This window comes from Thyridium curvatum, assembly GCF_004353045.1.
Source record: "Thyridium curvatum strain D216 chromosome Unknown NODE_54_length_294788_cov_77.042876, whole genome shotgun sequence".
Taxonomy (NCBI): domain Eukaryota; kingdom Fungi; phylum Ascomycota; class Sordariomycetes; order Thyridiales; family Thyridiaceae; genus Thyridium; species Thyridium curvatum.
The window spans coordinates 87,552-108,588 of NW_022156809.1; the positions used below are offsets into that span (position 1 = coordinate 87,552).

At 53.3% G+C, this 21,037-nt stretch overlaps 8 protein-coding genes across 8 annotated transcripts; 3 read left to right on the forward strand and 5 right to left on the reverse strand.

Moving 5' to 3' along the window:
• Positions 1 to 1,267: 1,267 nt before the first annotated feature.
• E0L32_008294 (uncharacterized protein) lies at positions 1,268 to 2,421 on the reverse strand (the record flags this gene model as incomplete). The annotated part of the gene is made up of 4 exons (XM_031143133.1): positions 1,268 to 1,288; positions 1,344 to 1,472; positions 1,529 to 2,238; positions 2,331 to 2,421. The coding sequence occupies 4 exons, from the start codon at positions 2,419 to 2,421 to the stop codon at positions 1,268 to 1,270; spliced, it is 951 nt and encodes a 316-aa protein (XP_030992436.1).
• Positions 2,422 to 2,625: 204 nt separating this feature from the next.
• Positions 2,626 to 3,405, forward strand: E0L32_008295 (uncharacterized protein; the record flags this gene model as incomplete). Its single annotated transcript, XM_031143134.1, has 2 exons — positions 2,626 to 3,111; positions 3,172 to 3,405. 2 exons carry the CDS (start codon positions 2,626 to 2,628, stop codon positions 3,403 to 3,405), a joined length of 720 nt encoding a protein of 239 aa, XP_030992437.1.
• Positions 3,406 to 5,487: 2,082 nt separating this feature from the next.
• On the reverse strand, positions 5,488 to 6,550 carry E0L32_008296 (uncharacterized protein; the record flags this gene model as incomplete). The annotated part of the gene is made up of 2 exons (XM_031143135.1): positions 5,488 to 6,061; positions 6,105 to 6,550. The coding sequence occupies 2 exons, from the start codon at positions 6,548 to 6,550 to the stop codon at positions 5,488 to 5,490; spliced, it is 1,020 nt and encodes a 339-aa protein (XP_030992438.1).
• A 790-nt stretch (positions 6,551 to 7,340) lies between these two features.
• Positions 7,341 to 7,835, reverse strand: E0L32_008297 (uncharacterized protein; the record flags this gene model as incomplete). The annotated part of the gene is made up of 2 exons (XM_031143136.1): positions 7,341 to 7,690; positions 7,754 to 7,835. The coding sequence occupies 2 exons, from the start codon at positions 7,833 to 7,835 to the stop codon at positions 7,341 to 7,343; spliced, it is 432 nt and encodes a 143-aa protein (XP_030992439.1).
• A 72-nt stretch (positions 7,836 to 7,907) lies between these two features.
• Positions 7,908 to 8,267, forward strand: E0L32_008298 (uncharacterized protein; the record flags this gene model as incomplete). The annotated part of the gene is made up of 1 exon (XM_031143137.1): positions 7,908 to 8,267. The coding sequence occupies one exon, from the start codon at positions 7,908 to 7,910 to the stop codon at positions 8,265 to 8,267; it is 360 nt and encodes a 119-aa protein (XP_030992440.1).
• A 2,624-nt stretch (positions 8,268 to 10,891) lies between these two features.
• Positions 10,892 to 11,734, forward strand: E0L32_008299 (uncharacterized protein; the record flags this gene model as incomplete). Its single annotated transcript, XM_031143138.1, has 1 exon — positions 10,892 to 11,734. One exon carries the CDS (start codon positions 10,892 to 10,894, stop codon positions 11,732 to 11,734), a length of 843 nt encoding a protein of 280 aa, XP_030992441.1.
• Positions 11,735 to 12,526: 792 nt separating this feature from the next.
• E0L32_008300 (uncharacterized protein) lies at positions 12,527 to 16,151 on the reverse strand (the record flags this gene model as incomplete). Its single annotated transcript, XM_031143139.1, has 2 exons — positions 12,527 to 15,614; positions 15,676 to 16,151. 2 exons carry the CDS (start codon positions 16,149 to 16,151, stop codon positions 12,527 to 12,529), a joined length of 3,564 nt encoding a protein of 1,187 aa, XP_030992442.1.
• Positions 16,152 to 20,362: 4,211 nt separating this feature from the next.
• On the reverse strand, positions 20,363 to 20,707 carry E0L32_008301 (uncharacterized protein; the record flags this gene model as incomplete). The annotated part of the gene is made up of 2 exons (XM_031143141.1): positions 20,363 to 20,564; positions 20,625 to 20,707. The coding sequence occupies 2 exons, from the start codon at positions 20,705 to 20,707 to the stop codon at positions 20,363 to 20,365; spliced, it is 285 nt and encodes a 94-aa protein (XP_030992443.1).
• Between the last annotated feature and the right edge of the window lie 330 nt (positions 20,708 to 21,037).

Consider the following 21,037-nt stretch of genomic DNA (forward strand, 5'->3'; position numbering starts at 1 on the left):
CGTTTTGATCATAGAACAATGACCATGCTCTTGTTAGAGTGTAAAGCCCCTAGGGTTTCGGCCAAGGTCGTAGAAGCTCAAGCCCTTGACGCCGGGAAGAAAGATCTCGCTGATGGACCCCAATTCGTATATCTTTTGAAGACCATCGGCGTCAAGTTCCGTCTTTGGTTGTACGAAAGAGACTCCAGCACACTACAACCTCTATGAGAAGTGGAAAGCCAGACAAAGTCTGGTCCGCAGTAGATCGATATTGCCTCGGAGGCGGGCCCATTGCTAGGAACCCTCCGCGAAAAGATGAAACAGAATCTCCCGCTCTTTGAGGCTGAGGTCCTTCCCAGCAATGCGAACATGTCTTCGGGGCTGACCTCGTCAATTCAAGCGCCGAGCGAAGCGAGGAGGCACATCTAGGTTATTGTCACGTTTCAATCAGCAAAAACCATCACCTTCTCTGTTTATCAGGATGGTATTTGCAGAATAGACTGCCGCCATGTGAACCACCAAACCAGTCTCTTCGACCACACCCTAGGTTCTTTCGAATGGCCCGCGTGTGGCCGTGTTCGAATTTCCGCCACATAGGAGAAATTATCGGCCGTTTTGCTGACGAGAAAATTGAGAGAATGCCGCGAGTCCAGCTTGATAGGTACCAAAATCCCATCAATACGATACTGCCCTACAGACATCCTTTGACCATCATCGTAGAAAACCAACATGCCGGTAATGGGCCTGTGCTCGAGTCCCTGACTGGCGCAGCAAATAATTTCCGTAATATTCTCTAATGAACACTCTGAGTAGTGCCAGCATTCGTTCCCATGAATATCTGGCAGTGGTCTGACTTGAAAGGACTCCATGTGAGACTGCTGAAATTCTTGTATGGACGGCTGATCAAAATCGAGGTCATTAGTGTCAACACCGAGAAATTTGATCCAGGGATTATCGTAATTGCAGTCCCATTCACTCAAGAAGATGCGTGAGGGTGCGGATGGATGGAGCCGAAAGGTCGATATCTGAGTGTTTGCGTTTGTATGGCATGAACCAGATATGAATGTCCGACCTGTGTCCGTTGACAACTGAAACATGGTGAGCTTGGATAGCGTATAGGCTTCGAGTGTATTTACCATCAAAGATACCACTATTCCAGTCCGTATCGTGGATAGTTCCGTGAGCCGTTCACCGGTGTTCATTGGCATGTATCTCCACACCAGACCAAAGTCGTTGAACTGCTTGTAAAGCTGAACGTCCACAGTCGAACCGTGAGCACACAACCATGCTATGCGATAACCTTTGAAAGCTACGGAATAGCCGATCGTGCAAGGTTGATTCAGTTCCATGTAGTTCATACGCACACCTCCCAGCTGTTCATCCATTTCATCGCCATAAATAGCAATGACCTTGAAGGAGGGCCCAGGCGCTTCCCGAATCGGAGTGATTATTGGATGTTGATGATCTGATAACAGACATCGAACTCTGATACCCTTGAAGTGTGTAAGTCGCATATGAAATCCAATTTGACAATCTGTTCTTGACTTACATCATGACAGACTTTGAATTTCCGAATGCCGCCTTCACGGCTCAAAGTTGTCCACCACACTCCAAGCTGCTTGTCTTGTATTAGTGCTTTCCATTCTCTCCTTCTGTCGCTGTTCTCGATCACGATTTGCCGAACACCGAGATGGTCCCAGCCAGCATGGACTACATACGATGCTCGCTCTTGAGCCTTGTATATGCAGATATCACCTTTGGATATCGGTTCACATGCATTGTACAATGAACGTACATATTGACCACCGTCATACTTGATGAATCCCGCGAAAATATCAGCTGACAGATCAATGAGCACTGATGTTTTCGGAAGCTTCTGAGACGCCATGAAACGCATTTGGCAAGAAACAGCGGCATACTCCACAATCAAATGCTCAGCGATCATGCCGCACACCTCCATCGGGAAGTTTTGCAGTGCTTCTTCGCAAAGTGTTTCCGTTAGTCGCGCCTTCAAGTGGGACCGTCGACTGGCCTGAACTTTGATCGGAGGAGTGAACATCAGGTGACTTGTGCCGAAGAGCTCCGGTGTCAGGTCTAAGAAGGCTGTGCGGAAGCACGTCTCGTGGACGCAGTAGACGCGAGGATATTCCCATGGGCACGATCGTTTTCCGCACATGTGCAGTGTCCCATCCGTTCCCAGCTTTTCTGTCTCATATTGTACAAAGCGGAATGGGCTGGATACTTTGCTTGGTGATATAACTGTGAGATGTTCAGTTTTTTCGCATTCGTCAGTCAGGAATTTAAGAACTTGCCGGCCTTCAAAGGATCTCCATTTTCAAATTGAAACTGACACAAGCCACAATGAACGCTTCGAATGCAAAACTCCCTTAACGAGGAGTCTCTCGACTCGTCAGCGCTAGCTTCGCTTGAAGGACTGTCCATTGTTGGTTAGTTGGTTAAAATGCATAAGGATGATGCTAGGATGATAGTAGGTAGTTGAGAACAGCATTCTTATCCAAATGTAGCCAGAATAACCCCACCCCCGCCCCGGCAACTGCAGCCCTACCTCCATCATTTTCCTTGACCACCAGCTTAGCTAATCCATGTTAGAATCTTCGTCACAGCCCATCATGATGCGAACTCGAGATGGTAAACCTTGCATCAGAGCTCGACTGGTCTCCTCCGAATGATGCGATGAAGTCCCGGGCGCACGCGTGTTTCATCCGAACTAACTGGGAATCTATTCGCGATATCGCCTCTCAAGCTAACTACGGAAAGCCTTGCAATTTGTCCGCACACTATCGAGCGGGCGGCAGCTTTCTTGCGCGTCAGCTTGTGTTCGAGGATGGACGTCGCTGGATCGCTTGCGTTCAGCTTCACGAAGCGAGTCCTGAGACCTCTCGAGCGTTGCGCATTGAAATCGATACAATGATCCTACTTGAGGAGAACAAAGCCCCAGTACCCCATATTTTCGCTTTCGAAGTCGACGATACCAACCCGGCACGCTCTGCTTTCATTCTACTCGAGTTCATTCCTGGCAATACCGCCGCAGAAGAAGCCGGTGGCTACGACTGGAGTCTTGTTCCACGCCAGCACCGTCCCGTTTTGTATCGAACCATAGCGACTGCACATGTAGGCTTCAATCTCTTATTCCGTCACCATAATCTTGATTTTTCAGCTAAATTGAGATAGGTCCAGATCGCCTCATCACGTCTACCCAAGATCGGTGCCGTTGTTCGCCATGAGGACGGCGGCTTCACCGTGGGCGCCATCCCGGGTCTTGGCGGACCGTTTGACACGGCGGCATCCTTTATGGCAGCTTGGGCTACCAAAATGAAATTTCCTGTCGAAGAAGACGAAATCCGAAGGAGAGTACCTCTGTCATTGATTGACGAAGCCCTGGCTCTAGCTGCTCACAATCACTAACATAAAAAACAACAGGCCTTGTCAGTTGAACAATCACTTAAAGACCCAAAATACGTGAGGGGGCTATACAGAGTACAGCTATAAATAGAGAGGTCCCCGTTTCCTGCTCCCGGGAGCTAGGGTCCTCCTTCCAAGAATTGTCTGCTGCTCACAGGTCATTCCCACCTAGAGTTGCTAATCCCCTAGTAGGTCAATGCCTCCTGCAGTGCATACCACCAGGAGCTATCACGGCCCAAGACTGTCACTCAATATCCTCATTTTGGTTTCTGAGGTTTCTGACATGAGTTTCTTCCACATTCTTAATGACGGCTCATATTGGACAGTATCTGCTATAAATAGTTTATTTGTATTCGTAGCTCTACAATGAAGTCTGTATTAGCGCGTTGTAGTGGCAGGATAAAATAAACTTCTGAGCTAAACCTTAGCTGCTCAAGCGCCGGAACGGATGCCGCCAAGCTGTGGAGCGGACACTGGCACGGGCCGAGCAGATACTACCCACAGAGGGTCCCAAGCATATCTGCAACCACAACTCACAACATCTGCAGGCCCGGTTGGCAAAAGAACAAAGAGAATTATACAACACTCTAAAAATATAAATCTCTGGTCACGGTGAGGATTGAACTCACAGCCTTCAGATTATTAGACTGACGCGCTAACCAATTGCGCCACGCGACCTTTGTTGATGACGGCCGAGCTCCCCTACAGTTCAAGAAGCTGTGGGCCACACTTGTAGGTGCGGCATCTGGGTGCGGTACCGAATGTGGCTTAATGATCACTCTCTTAGATACCAACATCAGGATTCTGGGTCTCAGACCTCACCCAGATACCACATGTACGTAGATCAAATGCCATGCTGAAAAACGTACTCTGCTGCTTCCTTGAGTGGAATAGTCTTGAAAGACATTTTGTCTTTCCACGGCGGTTGGGCATCGGGGGCGAGCCAAGAAGGAGGCATCACAAATCCATCAATTCCACGCTGTTGAGACTTCAACTCTGCAATCTATGGTAACACAGTGCCCGTGATAAAGTCGAGAGCATTTGAGTAAGACTCGTCTGAACATGTCTTGTAGGGTGTATCTTCTGTGTGTTTCAGAGCTGCCTCTCTCAAATAACTCTGTGAATATACCTCTTTTAGCGTGAGACCATCAATGAACTCTGTGACCAGGTATCGCTGGCCGTCTGGTAATTCCCCATGCTTAAGTAGTCTAGAAACTGGTATTGTTGTGTTGTCAGGAACCGGCCTTAAAGCATTAACTTTATTGGTGATGCGCTTGTGATTCCTTCTAAAGATAGCTTCAGTCAGCATATAAGTCTGGTTATCACAGTACAACAATAATGATGAGTCTGATTAGGACCTGAACAATATACAGGGGGTACCGTCAGGATATGGATCATTGAAAGGAAGGCGAGAGGTCTTCTTGAAAGTTGCACCGGTAATCTCATACGATACGTCATTCGACTCGTAATGGCGGACCGTGATCGCTAAGAGAACTTCCATCAAGGAAACATGTTGGTGCAAAGATGAGAAAGACGAGCAGAGCTCACCTATGTTCCTGGAGGGAGCGAGGCCGAGTGAGTCAGGCGGGGTTGACTCCGAGTTGCTCATTGCGAGCTGAGAAAAACTGCTGTTGGCGATGGATGTTACATCTGGCTTCATGTTATGGCACGTAAATGACGAGGTAGCGCTTTTTCTCCAGCCTAGTATTTTCAATACATCACCCGTATCGCAGGAATGGAGGCGGAGGGATCGCGATTGTCGGGGATACTAAAAGCAAACGTGTTGGCAGGCCAATTGGGGTCACATAAGCCAACACGTGAATTGTGCATGTATTAGGGAGAGAGAGAGAGAGAGAGGTAAACTGTAACCCTGTCTCAACAAATTTACGTCTATAGAGCAGCCATCGACGGTCGCACTAATAAGGAAACCATCATAACATATTTGGCAACCATGTGTCCCGGAAATGACACAAGTGTTGAAACCCTATTAACAAGTAAAATAGGGACTTGGAATTCAGGAAATGCAGCTATTATATACCGAGTGCGACAACATACTCGCGATTCCAAGTTCGACAGCGGACAGGCCTAACGTAGGCAGAATGCTTCGAGGCACACGAGTTCCTCGTCACCCTCTTTCAAAGGCGTCGCATTCTCCTTCTCAGGCCGGCGGCCGAAGCCGCAGGTTCGGAACAAGCCGAGTACCCTCCCGTCTTCGATTGCCTGCCGATCAGCATCCGAGATATACCCAATGACCCCGTAGAAAGTGTCCCAGAGCTGCGCCCGCAGGTAGTCATGATTGGGATGGAAGAACCAGCACGACGAAGTCTGGGCGCCAAGAACGGTTTCAAGACCACCGACCGACGTGCCGAAAGGGGCAATCTTGGCATCGGCCCAGTCGACGATGCCAGTGATGCGACCAGTTCCCTCGTCCACATGGATATTCATCTCCAAGAGGTCATCGTGGTTGAGTATCATGGGGTAATCAGAGCGAAAGAGCAGCGGGAGCCCTTGCCGGACCTCGTCTAGCTTTGCCTGAAAGCGCTTGGGTAGGCTTTGGGAAAGCTGGTCGAGGATCTGTGAATAATGGGCGAACAACTGGCGGGAGGTGTCCAGTGACTGCTCCAAAGCTGGCCTGTTAATCCAGGCTAAAGCGAAGAATCTAGTCTTCTCGTCAGTCAGAGGTCGATGCGATGAGGACATACGTATCAATAGACCTTGCAAAGTCCTGCACAGTTCGAAGTAGACATTGTTCCATCCCGGTGGCGAGGAGTTGAGGCCGGGCACGAGAGAAGGCAGCTCCGGGGATACAATCCATCTCGTATACATAGACGTCGGCCAACATGCCGCAGGGCTTGCAGTTGGGAACGAACTCCCCGTAAGTTTGTCGTGCTTGGGCTATACGTTCAAGATTCAAGGCGGAATAGCGGAATTGGACGACTTTCGGTAGCTGGTCGGTGTCAGTTGCTACGGTGTAGCTAGTCTCACCCTGAACAGGCGTGGGGGAGACCAATTTGCCGGTGATGTTTGCAGCAGCGTGATTGCAGTCATCCTTCGTGATGGATTTGTGCCGGCGGAAAAAGTTGGTAATCTGATATGTAGACAATGCGTCAATATCCTCCGCACTCACTACATACTGAGAGATATCCATGGGGGGGCAAGAACAGCCTCGCAGCCGAGTTCTCGGGCTAATTTTCCTTATTTTGGAAAAGAGTAACCGTTTGTGGGAACATGGGTGCATTTAGGAGACACCAGCTTTCCTGAGGAGAGAGTATTAGTCAGACTTAATACGTCAATGTTAACGGATAGGGGTGCCGCATGCTACCACCTACCAATCTCCTCCTTGAAGAGAGTCTCCACCTGAAGATGTTGCCTCGCTTGTCGCAATGAATCTGGCAGACGTCACGCGAGATTGCACGTCCATATATCTGCGCCAGTGCCAATGGGGAGAACTTCGCCAGTCATGTATCCAATGATGTCAAAAAAGGCGCCTGGCAGCCGTGACCATCGCTAACCAACCTCTACTACCTGGACAAACGTATCTTCTCATAGTCTGGCATCGCGTATTTCGTCATCCACTCCGAGGCGAGAAGCTCGTCGATCCTGCACCGCTGCTCCGGCCTGTACGCCAGCATCGGCCGCAACATAGCGAGTAGAGCCTGCTTCTCGGCCAAATCCATCGTCTCCATCTTGTATCCTCTGCGCCCTTCCTGCATAGACTCAAACCGGGAGTCAAATGTATAGACAGGGCTGTCATCGGCTTGAATGGGCTGGCCGTCCTCTGTAAAGCTCTCCAAGCGTGCATCCCATTTCTCCCACCATTCGTCAGGTAGCTTACCCAGTACTTAGACTTGCATCCATGTCACAGTATCCTCGGTAGACCAGAGCGTCTCAAACAAGGGCCGCCGGCCAAGGATAGCCCAGATAGTACATGCAAGGGACTAGATGTCTCTAGGGAATGATTTTGGCTTTGTTGGCTCGAATCTGTCCTCTGGCGGGCGAGAGTGTATCTGTGTACGACACTCGTATCTCGACTCTTGTGAAGGGCGATATGCCTCGCTGAAGTCTGCAAGGGCGATATGGGCATCTGACAGCGGAAGCTCAGTGATGCTTTGCATGGGAAACCAGAGAGGTAGAGTAGCGACGGGTGGGACACCCGTTGGGATTGGCTTGTCATCAAATGTCTGAACCGGCTCTAGTTCTGGTTCCCCGCAGCGTGCTAGTAGCTCCTCGTCCGACCAGAGCCGATATTCCCGTGGCAGTTTCAGTCGGACATTGCCAAGATGAAGGTCTAGATTTGAAGTCATGTCAGTCGGCTACCTAGTAGGTCAGCAAGCAGATATCCAGCACTGACCTCCATGGACGATTCCTCTGCCATGCAGGTAGGCAACCGCTAGAACCAATTGAGCGGCGATAGCACGTGTTGGGGGCAGCATCAGGAGTGCGTAAGACGACCTGCGTTTTGCCTCACCCACGCTGCACCGTGCAACATCCGTGACCAGGCACATATGGGTGCCATGGGGACTATCTATGTGAAAGCTGTCGAGAAGTCTAGATATCAAGCCCCGCCCCAAGGCGGCCCTGTTGTCGCCGTCATTCTCAATATCAGGCAGGTTCCCTACGAGGGTCAGAACCTCGGACTCACGCGGACTCGTGTCGGCCGTGCAGACTTTGACCGCAACGAGTCGCCGGAGTGCCTCGTCTCGCGCGAGCCAGACAGTGGAATAGCTGCCGTGGCCAAGCTTATTCAGGACACGGTAATGACCCCCGAGCAGGTCGCTGACGGCCACTGGACAGTATCCGCCAGGGCTATACCTGTAAAAGGGTTCTGCGTCTTCGATGATATGGAAGCTGACGCTTGGTTCTGATAGAGACTTCTAGTTCTTGTCTGAGGACTGCGTTGTTGATTTGCTCATCGGGCGACACGAAGAGGGCTAAAGGGTAGGGTTGAGCCGAAACGAAGGGTGGCGAAAGCCGCAAGCTGGAGCTGTCAGGAGGGGAGAGAGAGGAGAAAGGAAACATTGGCAGCCCCGCACCGTCAAAACAGTCAAATATGGCGTTACCACCATTATCGCTGGCAACACTTGGGGGGACTGCAGTGTGTCGTTTATTAGGCACCTTATGTTGCGTCGTTGGACTGTGACAAGTACCGAGTATATATGGGGAGTGGGCCCTACTTTTAATCCTGCTGTCAGGGTCCTTTCCTCTACAAGCCCTCGCTGCTGCCCAATCAGAAGGACAGGGCGCCACCTGACCTCTGATCCTGTCTTAATAGTAGGTACGCTGGCAAGGCTGGCTGTATAGGACACGAATTCTTCTGGCTTCGTCATCCTGACCATAGATTTGCCTACCTAGTGGCTAAGTGCAGTAACTCGGCCGAATGAGGAGCTGTTTCCAAACGACTGTTCTCATCCGTGCGCGCCAGGGCCTTGAGAGCCAGGCCATGCGCACCGTGTTGGCAACAGAAGTTGGAATACATGGAATACGTCTGGGCTAGTACATAAGAGCCATGGGATGAAGTTCAAGGGAGGAGGTGAAAGTCATAGACCATTTGCCACGAGACTCCATCTCGTTTAATTCCTGCTAGAAGTCGATACACCAAAGCTTCGCCGCTAATATGTCCACTAACATAGTCCGCTTCTTCACTTACAAAGGTATGGGCCTGGGAAAAGATCGACTGAACTAGCTGGTCTGTCTGGCATAGTTGACAGCTAAGGAGAGGAAGTTTTCTTTTTCCCTGAAGGAGGTAATGACACAAAGACACTCATTCTGTCGACTCCCAGGGCACTACCAAGGGCATAATTCAATAGCATGAAACAGCACAATACTGATGGTAGAGCTACAATGTCCAGATCCGGTGTTCACTAAATCATCAAGATCTATAGAAGTATCAAAAGGATCCGGACGGCCCGCATGTCACCCGGTGCTACAAAGACGAGGGCCTGATAGAACGTCGCCAATACGTTACCAGCCATTGCTATGTAAAATCAATCACAGATCTGGGGTTTCAAAGAGCGACCCGTGACAAGAAGAAAGACGACTCGGTAATAAAACCAGATAAGAAGAGTATTATGTGGCCTAATTATAGAGAACTGGAGGAGATCACCTAAATCGCATATAATCATTCAGCCGAGTACATAGAGGCTTGGGCCAAAACCTCGGAAACCAACCCGTTGGGGATCTTTGACTCGCCTGGGTCTGAATACAAAACCCTTTCCGCAGCTATGACTTCAACAGCCATCACTGTCGAGAGCAGTTGGACTGGGGCACAAGGGTACCAAGTAAATACCGTCAAGGCAAACGACACGTACGCCGAGGTCGTGAAAAACGACGGCAAAACGGTCAAACTCTCTTGCAACCCCAACGAGCCGACCATTAAGGTGTTAGCAACCCGGTGGCAACCTGCCCAAGTCTTGTACGGAGAGAACTGGGTGCCTTGCTTTCTGTACGTCAGTCAGACTGGACATGGCACCTAGAACCGGGAAAGAGCACCCAAGGCAAGGGAAAGAAGAGATGATAAGTCTGGGCTGACCACAGAGCTCGAGGTCTAGTAGCTATGGTAGATGGCAGTAGTAGTAGAATAGCAGCAACAGAGGCCGATTAACCATCAACCAACAAACGTCTTTTCTGCATAGAGCTACTGCTTTTGATAGTTATGGACTTATCTGGTAGCCAGATGGACTCGTTTCTAGCCCGGCGGCGCCGCTTTGTGCGGTTGAGACTTGCAGCTGCAAACCAAAGGGATCAAAGCGGCCCTACGATAGCAGTATGGTCGGGTTCCGTCCCCTCCTTCCACTACGTTGAGGTAATATCACGAGTCGCTCGCCGAAAGTTCCGGCCTAGTGGCGGTGCCGGCTTCTGCTCTTTCATGGATTAGCGACAATACAGGACGCCGAGAATGCATCTAGCTGGGGAGGGCTGATGCAGTGATGAAGTCGTGGACAGGTTCACCTGGATCATCCACATTCCCATTATTGCGAGATGATGCCCCTTCCTGTAGGTATTGAGTTGGCCGGCCGCTGTTCGCAGCCAGCAAGTAGCCATTGAGACTATATATGGTGTGCTGGGTCATGTATCCCATGTGGATGCGCACGGCTGCTAATAAGGCCGCAGAGATTCCCACGTCGCAGAAAGAGAGGCTCACGACGGCACCCCAGCCGAGTCCTCCGTCCGATCCCATCGAAGAGATGACACAAGCCGTCTGTCGTTGGGTGGTTATATCCACTGATTACTCCGTACACGTACGGGAATGCCGTGGCTCCTAATGATGAACTAGGTGATCTTTACGAGCTTTCTCTGGGAGAGGACCGCTCCTAACCCAACACACGCTCCTCAAAATCATGTCTCAGTGGCCGGGTCAACCACAGATCTGGCGAATCAAAGATGTAATCCCCCGCATTACCTAATTTAGCAACCACTTCAAACCTCACACGCACACAAACGCAATACAACACCGAGCAGACACACTGGCATCCTGTTCCTTCCCTCAAGCATGAGACTATCACCCACCGCAGCTTTTATCAACAGCCGCGTCCAAGTCCTGATGAGGACGGACCACTCTGTCATATACACCGACAAGGCTGAACCGAACGTCGTTCTCAAGGCGGAGACCATATGGATCGACGGCAAACCCTACGGCCCGCCATCGATGGCGGCTCAGACCAGCCGTGACCTCTGTCGCGAGCACGACATCTACATTGCTCTCGGTGGCCGCCACGAGCGCATCACGAGGTGCTTCGGCCTCGTCCACGACGATCATGGCAACGCCATCGCGCTAAAGCTCGAGCGCGCGCCCAAGGGCAACCTGCGGCACCTCATCGAGGAAACCCCAGAGGTCCCCTCGGTGCGCCAGCGCGTGGAGATGGCCGCCTCCCTCGCCGAAAGCGTCGCGTACCTCCATTCTCGCGGCGTCATCTGGGGGGACCTCTCCACCCGGAACGTCCTCGTCTTCGGCGTCGACGACGATATTAGCCTCAAGATCTGCGACTTTGCCAGCTCCGCTCTGGAGAACGTGCATCCCCGATTCGGGATCCACACGTACGAGCCGGGCTACTGTCCCGCCTTGCCAGAGGGCCAAGTGCGCACGCTGCCCATGATGCAGCGGGAGCTGTATGCCCTCGGGTCGGCCGTCTACGAGATCACGGCGTGGAAGTTCCCGTACGCGGGAGTCAGCGGAGACATTTGGGACATTGTTGAGAGCGGCACGATGCCCGTCATAGCAGACGACAACGTCGCTCGTGACATCATCACGCGATGCTGGAACTTTGAATACGACTCGGCGGCGTCCGTCGCGGATGACTTGGCCGCTATCTTCGGGAGGCTAACGAAGGAATGAGTCGGGTCACGCGGGATATGACTCCGACGTGAAGCTGGCATGCTCCTCTCTCGACAGGTTCGTCCGCCGTCTGGCTTCAGGGTGATGAAGAAAATTGGTGTCATATAGATCGAAGTTGAGGATCGTTTGGATTTCGGAAGTCCTTTTGGTGATGTCCCTGGGAGGAGAAGGAGGTACGGCAACAGCCAGTCAACACGCATCACATGTCTCAACAAAACGTCTTCACATAAAATGCATCTTCGTTACAAGCCGTTGTGGCCCTTTCGTTAAGCTAATGTACAGAGGCGCGCAGCGCAAACTTTGATACCAAAACGTGTCAGGGTATCATCAATATTGATTTCCAGCCTATGATGAAAAAGAAAGCCCCATCCAGTTGCAAAAAACAAAGCAAAAAAATAAAAGAACAAAAGATGCATATTCAGCTGTTTTCGGAGGGTATATTTGTCCTTTCCGTGTTCCCAAGATCAAAATCCGTAGTTGACAAACGCATCGTATGTGCGTGTCTAATGTATCGCCCAAAATCAAAGCCGTGACCGTTGCCTGATGTCATAAGATCCGATAGTAGTACAGAGTACACCACCTGCTCGAGTCGTGTATGTTCGCATGCGAGAGACACAAAAGAGATAAAATCCAGTAATGCGTATGCTGAGTCGGATGAGCGCGGTCGGGGCCCTCCAAGAACAAGTCATCAAAGATTGTTGCAAATACAAGCAGACACAGGTTCACCGTGTGCGCGAATAAGCTCATAGTAAAGGAATGTGTTGGCGAGAAAGACAGAACATAGGCTCAATTTCAGCCCCATATCGGCACGTTCCGATACGCGGGTGAATTGTAGCTGTGTAAGATTCGGAAAGGGGGCGCCTGGGCATACTGCCCTTGTCGGTTGCCCATGCTCCGGTTGCGGTAGTGTCCCCGAGGAACATACGGCGGATACCGTCCGTACTGATCCCATTGCTGTTGTTGGGAGTGATGAACTGGTGGCGGCTGTCCATACTGACGACCACCGCCGCCGCCATAAGCATCCATTATCGGCTTAGGGCTGGCCCTGTCGGCCGGGTTGGGATACATGCCACCTCGACCCTGCAGGGCGCTATAGCCGTCGTAACTAGCGCGGTGCTTTAGAGTCTGGCCTTGTGGTCGAGACAGATATCGTGAATCGACAATTGGCCTGGGCCCGGAGCTGCTCTGACCTTGACTTCGAGACGATAGGGAGCTGCTGCGGCTGTGGTCGATAGAGCTTCTCCTTGATGTGCTTCGATCCGCCTCCGCAAGCCAATCTGGAACCCCGCGCTGGGTGCTCCCATTGGGAGAAGGGTCGCGCAACGTCATCGAGCGGCGAGGGTTCATGGGAGGGATATTGGGTGGCGAGATCATACCCTGCCTGTCGAACGAGCCTGAAGGATAGCTCTCGCGACTCTTCTTGCGTGTCAAAGAGGTAGGCGGTGTTGATTGCGCTCGGAGTGGAGGGGGAACTCTGAGAGACGCCGGTCTCTTTTGTGTCATCATGGTGATGGGAGGTGGCGTTCGGCTGTTCTTGGGCGGAAATATGTCCGGCCGCAAAGGACTCGGTAGAGCAGGTGGAGAGAGGAACCCATTGGATGAGGTTTGCAAGGAAAGTCGCGCACTGTCCCAGCGGCGCTCCATCTGAGCCGTCATGCTCATAGTCCTTCCCGGCTTGCGAATGGTAGACTCCGTGCTTCTCACCTCCGTCATGGCCATGAAGGCTGCGTCATACGCATTATTACCCAAGCTGTTATTAACGGAATGGTAGGTAGCAAGCTCGGCTTCCTTCTCTCCGACCGAGTCAGGCTGCGAGTCGTTGACAATCTGGTTGTTGAGATGTCCAGCGCGAACCGGAACAGGCTTGCGCGGGATGGGCTTGCGAACAGGCATCACCGCGGCAGCAACATGAGCCAGAGAAGCCGGCACGCCCTGGAAGGTGTGTCGGCGATTCCCAGTGGCGGCTTCGGCAACGGCCTCCTCTTGGATCTCCTCCGAACTCTTCTTCTTTGACGGTGCGTCACCAGGGTTCAAGTCAAAACTCCCGACACTGAAAATAGTCATCAGAGTATCCTTGCTCAGTTGCTTCTTCAGCGCCAGCCGTTTGGTAGTCATGGGGAAAAGCCCAGAGTGTTCATTCAATTTGGCTTCCACAGCCTGGGGCACAGAGGGGATGTCGGCTTTCTCCTGGACATGCGTAGTGTGGACAGCCAAGGGGCCACGGGATCTGTTCAGGCTCAGGAGCCGCTGGAGCTTCCCTTGTTTTTGTGTCTGAGGACTAATTCTCATAGATGCGCCAGAGGTGTCCGATTTAGCACTCAGAGGAGTACGCGGGGTTGAAGCGGGAGACACAGGTCCATTGGTTCGTGACGAAGCGCTGTCAATCGGCGAAGGGCTCTGTTTCTTTCTGAGGATGTTGGAGGTACTCAACAGACTTCGGGCACGATCCATCGAAGCTCGCTCTTTTGGTGCAGGAGTGCCATTGACGGGTGGCTGGACGGCCGCAGAAACTTCATCCTTCGGCGGAAGAGGTGGTGGAGGCGCTTCTCTTGAAGGATGCGAAGGCACAATCTCCGGCGAGACCTCTTCAGGCGGTGTTATAGTGGGACTCGGCAACGGAAGCTCTGCTAGTTGAAAAGAGGCATGGTCCGGGCTCAGCGGAGATGTCGGCTGCAAGGCTGGCTTGAAGTCCGGATAGTCTTTCTCGGGCACGGGCGGTTTCTGTTGAAAAGACCGCAGAGAAACATTGGAGCTGTATCCAGAGTCGGCCTTGCTCAGGGGTTTCTTGCTCGAATATTCAGATGTCGGGCTCGAGACGAAACCGCTGTCCGACCGCGTTACGCTTGCAACTTCCTGTGGCGCCTGATCTGCCTTCCCAACCGGCTGTGACTTCGCATTCGGATCCAAGCGGATGTCCAGAACTTCTGAAGTCGAATACTCGGGTTGTCCATCTTCTTCAAACAAGTGATCCTCCACAGCGGTGTGCTTTGACGTTGTCTGCAGCTTAGGACTGGCAGCCGCTGAGGCATCCAAGGGCGGGGCATTGACGAGGACTTCAGGAAGGTGAGCCACTTCCGGCTCGGAGTTGGGCGATGCGAGGTCCTTGACCTGAATAATCGGATGCTTGTCGCCGTCCGATGGCGCAAATGCAGTCACGATAGGCTTGAGGTGTAAGCCAACATGCTTCGGCGTGCCGATACGCGAAAGCTGCGCCGTGGCGCTCATGTTTGTGCTTTCGAATACGTCCACGCCTTCGCCAGAGTCGCCGAGACGCTTCGTAGCCGAGAAGTAATCAAGCCTCCGCTCCGAAATCGCAATCTGTTCTTCGAAATGGCTCTTGGAACCCGGCTCGGGAGTTCCAACGGGACTTGCGGCACCATTCGTGATGCGCAAGGAACCAAGCTTGAAAGCACCGATAGTCTGGTAGTCCCCCTCGCACGGCGTGACGACCCGTGGCACCAGATCCGGATCTTCAAGCCGAGGTGGCGGAGGCATCGACGCTCCCCTGCTACCCATCGACTCGCGCGATTGTTGCCGAGACAAGCTTGGCGTGGGTGGATGGCTGTGCCGGAAAGCTGCTCGAGAGGTGCCGGTTGTGCTCCTCGTCCGCGTGGCGACACCTGGTGTCTGAATGACTGACCGCCGGCGCACAGGCGTGTAGAGCGACAAGTCCGAGTTGGCCCTGCTGAGTGGCGCGCTCTCTGATCCCGCCGGGTGCGAGCTCTTCCACGTAACCTCTGAAACGACGGTAAACTGGTTCTCAGTAACTACAGTGGTAGTCTGCTCATACTGCATGGGCTCCTCGACGAGGTTAAGGAGCCTCTGTGCTTCGTACGAGCTCAAGTCATAGTTCCAGGACGTTCGAGAGCCCGGCTGCCAGCTACAAGGTCATCTGTGTTAATCCCAGAGCCGTGAAAGAGAAGGAATGAGCTCACACCTACCTGTCAGACATGGCACTCCCGTAATAGGAGCCTAGACTAAAATCGAACGCCATCGAGTTTGATCTGGATACCGGATCGATGGTCCTAGACCTCTTTGGGAGACCGATGCTGCTGTTCCGACGCGAAGGGTGGTGCTCGGGACGATCTTGGGGCCCTTGGGACGACTTGGAGCGGAACAAACTCAGTCTCTTCTGCGAGAGGATAGAGCTCCTCCGGCTGACAGGCTCGGGAACTGGCTGGTGGCTCCCCTCGATGACAGGGAAGGAAGCTGGGTCGTCTGTGGAGGAAGGCACAGGAGAGAAAGGGTAGGAGAGGGGAGGACCGGCGAGGCCAGGGCTTGAATAGCGGAACGAAGAATGTCTGGCGAGCCCATCGGTGCTCAACAGGCCAGCTGTCGTGGGGTTTCCAGTCCGAGGTTTCGACAGCTTATGAGGGACTCTCCTGTTGCCCTCGACCGCGGAAGGAGAGTTCCCCATGGTGGAGAGAGACGGCGGCGACGCACGAGTCGCTTAAAGAAGAGACCGAGGAGGGTGGAGGAGGCTGAGTGTGAGGAAGAGGGTACCGGAGCTACACGGCTCGAGATTGTCTATGCGGATATTAAGGCTTCCATGCCGCTCGCAAAGCTGACGCCGTTTGGCCAGCGACAGGCGGCCCTCAGCAAGCAACCACGAATGGGGCTGGCACACTCGGCTTCATGTATAGACGAAAGGCAATGCCCGAGCCGCAGATAGACGCACGCACGCACGCAGGATGGACCAGGCCGGCAGCGGATGTGAAGCAAGGATGGCCTCTCTCTTGTCTCTTCCTCTGGCTCTGGCTCTGGCTCTGGCTCTTTTCTTATTCACCGGCAAGCATGAATAAAGCGCGAGAGTGAGGAGTGGTTGTGAAAAGTGTGGGGGAACAGGGGCAGAGGACAGATGAAATAGAAATTGAAACAAAATGGCCAAGTAGACGTGGCAGAAGCCAGCTCTGCCTTCCTTGGGCCTAGTCCTGGCAGCTCTTCTTTGTATTGTATTTCGTGCTAGATGACCAGCAGAGTACGACTTGGCCGGGCCTTGCATGGGAGGAGGCAATGTGAGACGCGAGGAGGTGCGGGCAGTGAGAAACGTGGAGACGAACAGCAGCAGGAAGGTCAGTCAGGTAAAAGAGGGTGGAGAGAAGGTGTGGAGACCTCTCTCTGGAGGCTGCAGTTACAGCTTGAGGTGTGGAGGGGGCAGGAGACGGCGGTGGATGGGGGGAGCTCCCGGGAAGCTTGGCTGGGTCTTGGGAGTTGCAGCGCGCTGCAGTAGCGGACAGGGGGTTCTAGAGGTACGGAGTACATGTATCTGCACACTCCTCAAGACCGGATCCGGATCCTCTTCCTGGCTGACAACCAGACTTGGCGATCGTTGAGGTGCACGAGCTACTCTACTTACGGAGAAATGTATTGAGTTAAAGAACGGTAATTTCAAGCCTGAAAGCACGAACAGGGGAAAGGAAATGGCATGTATCTCCCGTAGCCCAAGGCTAATGCTTGTTGGCATTGGTTTAACAGGTACCTACTTACCTAAAGCTCGGCCACAACCCAGCCTGCATGCAGCACTCCTCCGCTGTACCTTAGGTACCTAGTCAGAGAGCTACAGCGTCCAACAATCACGCCCCGGGGTTTCCAGCAACTTTGACAGAAGGGATTCGTACCCAGCACGCGCGTTCTCGCCACGAGAAGGGCAGCAGCCCGATGCAAGAGAGGCCATGCGAAAGACAAACGAAGGGAACGAGCATGTTACAAAGCGTCGACAAGCCACAGGTGTGTGTGCGTGTTTGTGTGTGTGTGTGTGTGTGTGTGTGCCTCTGCCATGTCCTGCTTGTTACAAACAAGAAAGATGCTCGATCTCATCGATTGATGAGCGGTCTGATCCCTGCCCTGATTCACAGCTGGCCCGCATGAGCGAACCTCGACAAGGAATCATATCGAGTATCCCGTAAAACTGCCTGATGCAGGGCGCGATTGAGAGCGATGCGATAGCTTTGATGCTTGCCGCCGTCAGTGGCGGTGCCCCGTGCCCATGTGCGTTTGCGCTGTTTGGCCTGTTCTGGACCGCCCGCCGACCACCCGCGACGACAGCTCGATCCAGTCCCGATCTTAATCTCGAAAAGCCGGTTTTGCTCGACATTTCAAGGATGCACCCTCACCCGCAACCGCGCTCCTTTCGGATCCGGCACAGCTAATCTCTCTAGGTACTACCCAAAACCGGCAACAGGAGGGGCTGGAAGGGTGAATGATTGATGTAACCTACACCGGGGTGGCTTTGCGTGGGTGTGCCACGACATTTCCATCATGGTTTCTCCAGTCTCTCTTAGGTAGTTATCTCATCATGTCGCAACAGCAGTCGACTTTGCCCATTCCGATCTCTTCAAGCAATGCATGCGGCTTTGCAGTAACTTGGCAAGTACCTACACACACTTCCCCTCCCCACCTCTTGTTCGGCAGCCATCAAGTGGACCAGAAGCATTCTCCCGCCTGCTGTCGGGGTCGCAAGGCGTTTCAGAATCGTCAGGTACTACTGCCACAATTTGGCCATGAAATGCGTGCGGCAAAGGGGGGCCGTGTTTGGAGCGCCGCAGATCCTTTCGTGGCCACATCCGTCTGCACCCTATCGAAGTCTTTACCGCGGGATGACTCTCGCTGTCTGCAATTGCATTGGTAGGCTACTACAATAGCGTCTTTCTCATGCCCCCAGATCCTCCTCTTCTTGGTCAACAAAGTCGCCTGCCTGCACGCTCGGGCTGTTTCGTAGCTATGAACAAGTTTTGACGTCCTCTTGGGCCAGCACATCCAGCACCCGTGCCGAAGAACAGGGTAACATGATGGCCGACGGTCGCGTAGACACTGTTGTTCTGGAAGCCAGGCCAAAACGTGAAAGTATCCGCAGAACGGAAGAGCATCCTGGAAGGAGGGGGGAAAAGGCAGGCAAGGAAACTGGTGACACGACGCTGCTGCACAAGCTGTCACTTCGGCAGTCCAATGGCAGGACTCCCCTGCCTCTCCCCAAACAGCCATCCCAAACCTTGATGTCCGGTTGCTCCCCGCAATTGGCTAATTTCGACCGAGAGCCGCGTCTGCTTCGACGCTGTGCCATCTCAGAAGGACGTCATCACCATGGCATTCGCTGCAGGCCGTAAGCACACCGCGCGCGGGCCACCGAAGGGGATTCGCCGGCTGGCAATAAGCTCCCGAAAACTTGCTCGATGTGCATCCGACTAGCAACAGGAATCAAGGAATAAGTCTCATCACGCTGCGTTGTCAGAATGCAGAAGCATTCTCCGAACCCCAAGCTCGATCTGGTGGGTGGTAATGGCGCTCGTTCCTAGCTCTGCCCATCCCGGCACCTATATTCGATCGGCAACCAGCCCATGTCTCTGACAGGCCTCTCTCGGAACAAATTGTCCTAGGGCGGGACGCTGAGGCGCTGCGCTGTCTGTTCAAGGCAAGCCACGATGCTACCTATCGAGGGAACTTGGAACCCGGTCAGGTCTCGAGTGCTATCTAGCACAAGGCGGCCATTAGATTAACAACCCCGGACTTGCCTGAGATACTGATGCCATCACCACGGGCTGGCGAAAGACTTGCCGGTTCGAGCCAGCACACTGGTCAGCCCTTTTCGGCCGTATTATGAATCCTGGGACTGTCCGAGGTTTGCGATCGTATCTCACGGGGCCTCCTTGGCACGGAACTGGGCTCCCAGACGCTTCAGAATGAGCCGCCCAAGGCTAGTTAGTTTTCTCGGAGTTTGAGAGGACTACATGCTCCCGGTTCCGCCTCTCGAGATAGACGTACGTCCACCTCCGTGATTGCATGTAGGCCGCGTTGACCACACCCAACCGGGATTCCACAAATGCCTCGTCCAAAGTCTAAATTGGCCTACGCTTGAGAGGAGATAGCATCTAGACCACATGATTTGCGACTAGCATCGCCGTTACAGCATGAAGCGCGTGACATAAGCCGGACAATCCCCCCGCAACCTTATACACACCAGACCGGCCGTGCTACACCTAGACAAGAGCTCCTTTGATTCCAAGATCGACTCTGAAACAGCCACCCGGTCCAATAGGAACAGAGCTTTACAGCTTGAGATAGTTTGAACGGGCGAGGATCACGCGCACCCTTCGGTCGATCACATCGATAGCAGCCGCCCAGGCCTTGATCTCCCAGAGCCTCAACTCGGCCAGGCCGGAGCGTAGTTCCTATTGGCCACTTGGCGCTCTCCTGCTCGGGGGTTGGCACCCTGGCTCCTGGCGAGACCGCATAAAGAAGCATCAGCAGCCGCCCTCCCCCCCCCTCGCCGGCAGAATACCAAAACAAGGCATGAAAACGCAATATCTACGCGAGCATGCCGGCGTCGCGGAATGCCTCGAGGTGCGGACACGGCAGGATTGATCCAGCCGCCGGTTGGACCTCTCTGCTTCCCCGGGCTCGCCCTCTCTTCATGCATCACCAGCCGTGGGCAGGCAGCATCGGTGCGCTTTCCCGGCACGCGCGCGTGAGAGTAAATATAGTTCGTTGTGGCCGGCACAAGGAAGACCGCGTTCAGGACTTGGGTGAGCGCAATCCAGTTGGACGACAGATCTGTCTTGGCAAAACAATTTCATAGACCACAGAGCCTCAGCCCTTACAGTCAAGGCTCAAGGGGTTGGAAAAATTTCAATTTCACTCGCCAATGACATAGGTGCAACCCTCTTTGCCGATCCAGACCTCGTGCACACGGCCGGCGTCGACGTCGATTCGACCTCCAACGCCAAACGTCTCCTTCTCCGGCTTCTCATCGTTGGGATACGTGATGGTCAGCTCTCCTCGAGTGATGAGATGGGTTGTCAGCCCGGCGTGCGAATGTGGCGGATAATGGGCTTGCCTGGACCCCTCGACTCAGCGCGAGGCGCACTCAAGTGTAGGCAGAGAGGAAGAAACTCACGGTCCATCAGTCCAAGTGAAGACGTGCTTGAACCCCCATGACCGCACCTCAGCCTCGTAGTCGGCGCGTGACTTGCCCGCCATGGCACAAACGTGAGTAGTGAGCCTTGTCTTCCCGATCCAGACTGACTGAATGTGGAGGCTGAGGCCGGCTTCAAAAGGGTCAGCAGGTGGACCGATGGGTGCCTTAGGTATGGTAAGGTATCTGTTCTCTCGGTCGCCGAGTCCAGAATACCGGCGACGATGGGCGGAGCTCGAGGCAGTCACAAGATGGGGGGGTTTGGTGGGCAGTGGCAGATGTTGTGCATGATGTGTCTGAGATTCTCCGGGGCTCGCTTGTCTTGGGTTGTCCAGCTCGCTGCAGGCTCTCCTTCGCTCCTCACCAATGGCGTCATCAGAGGGTGGTCCTGGCTG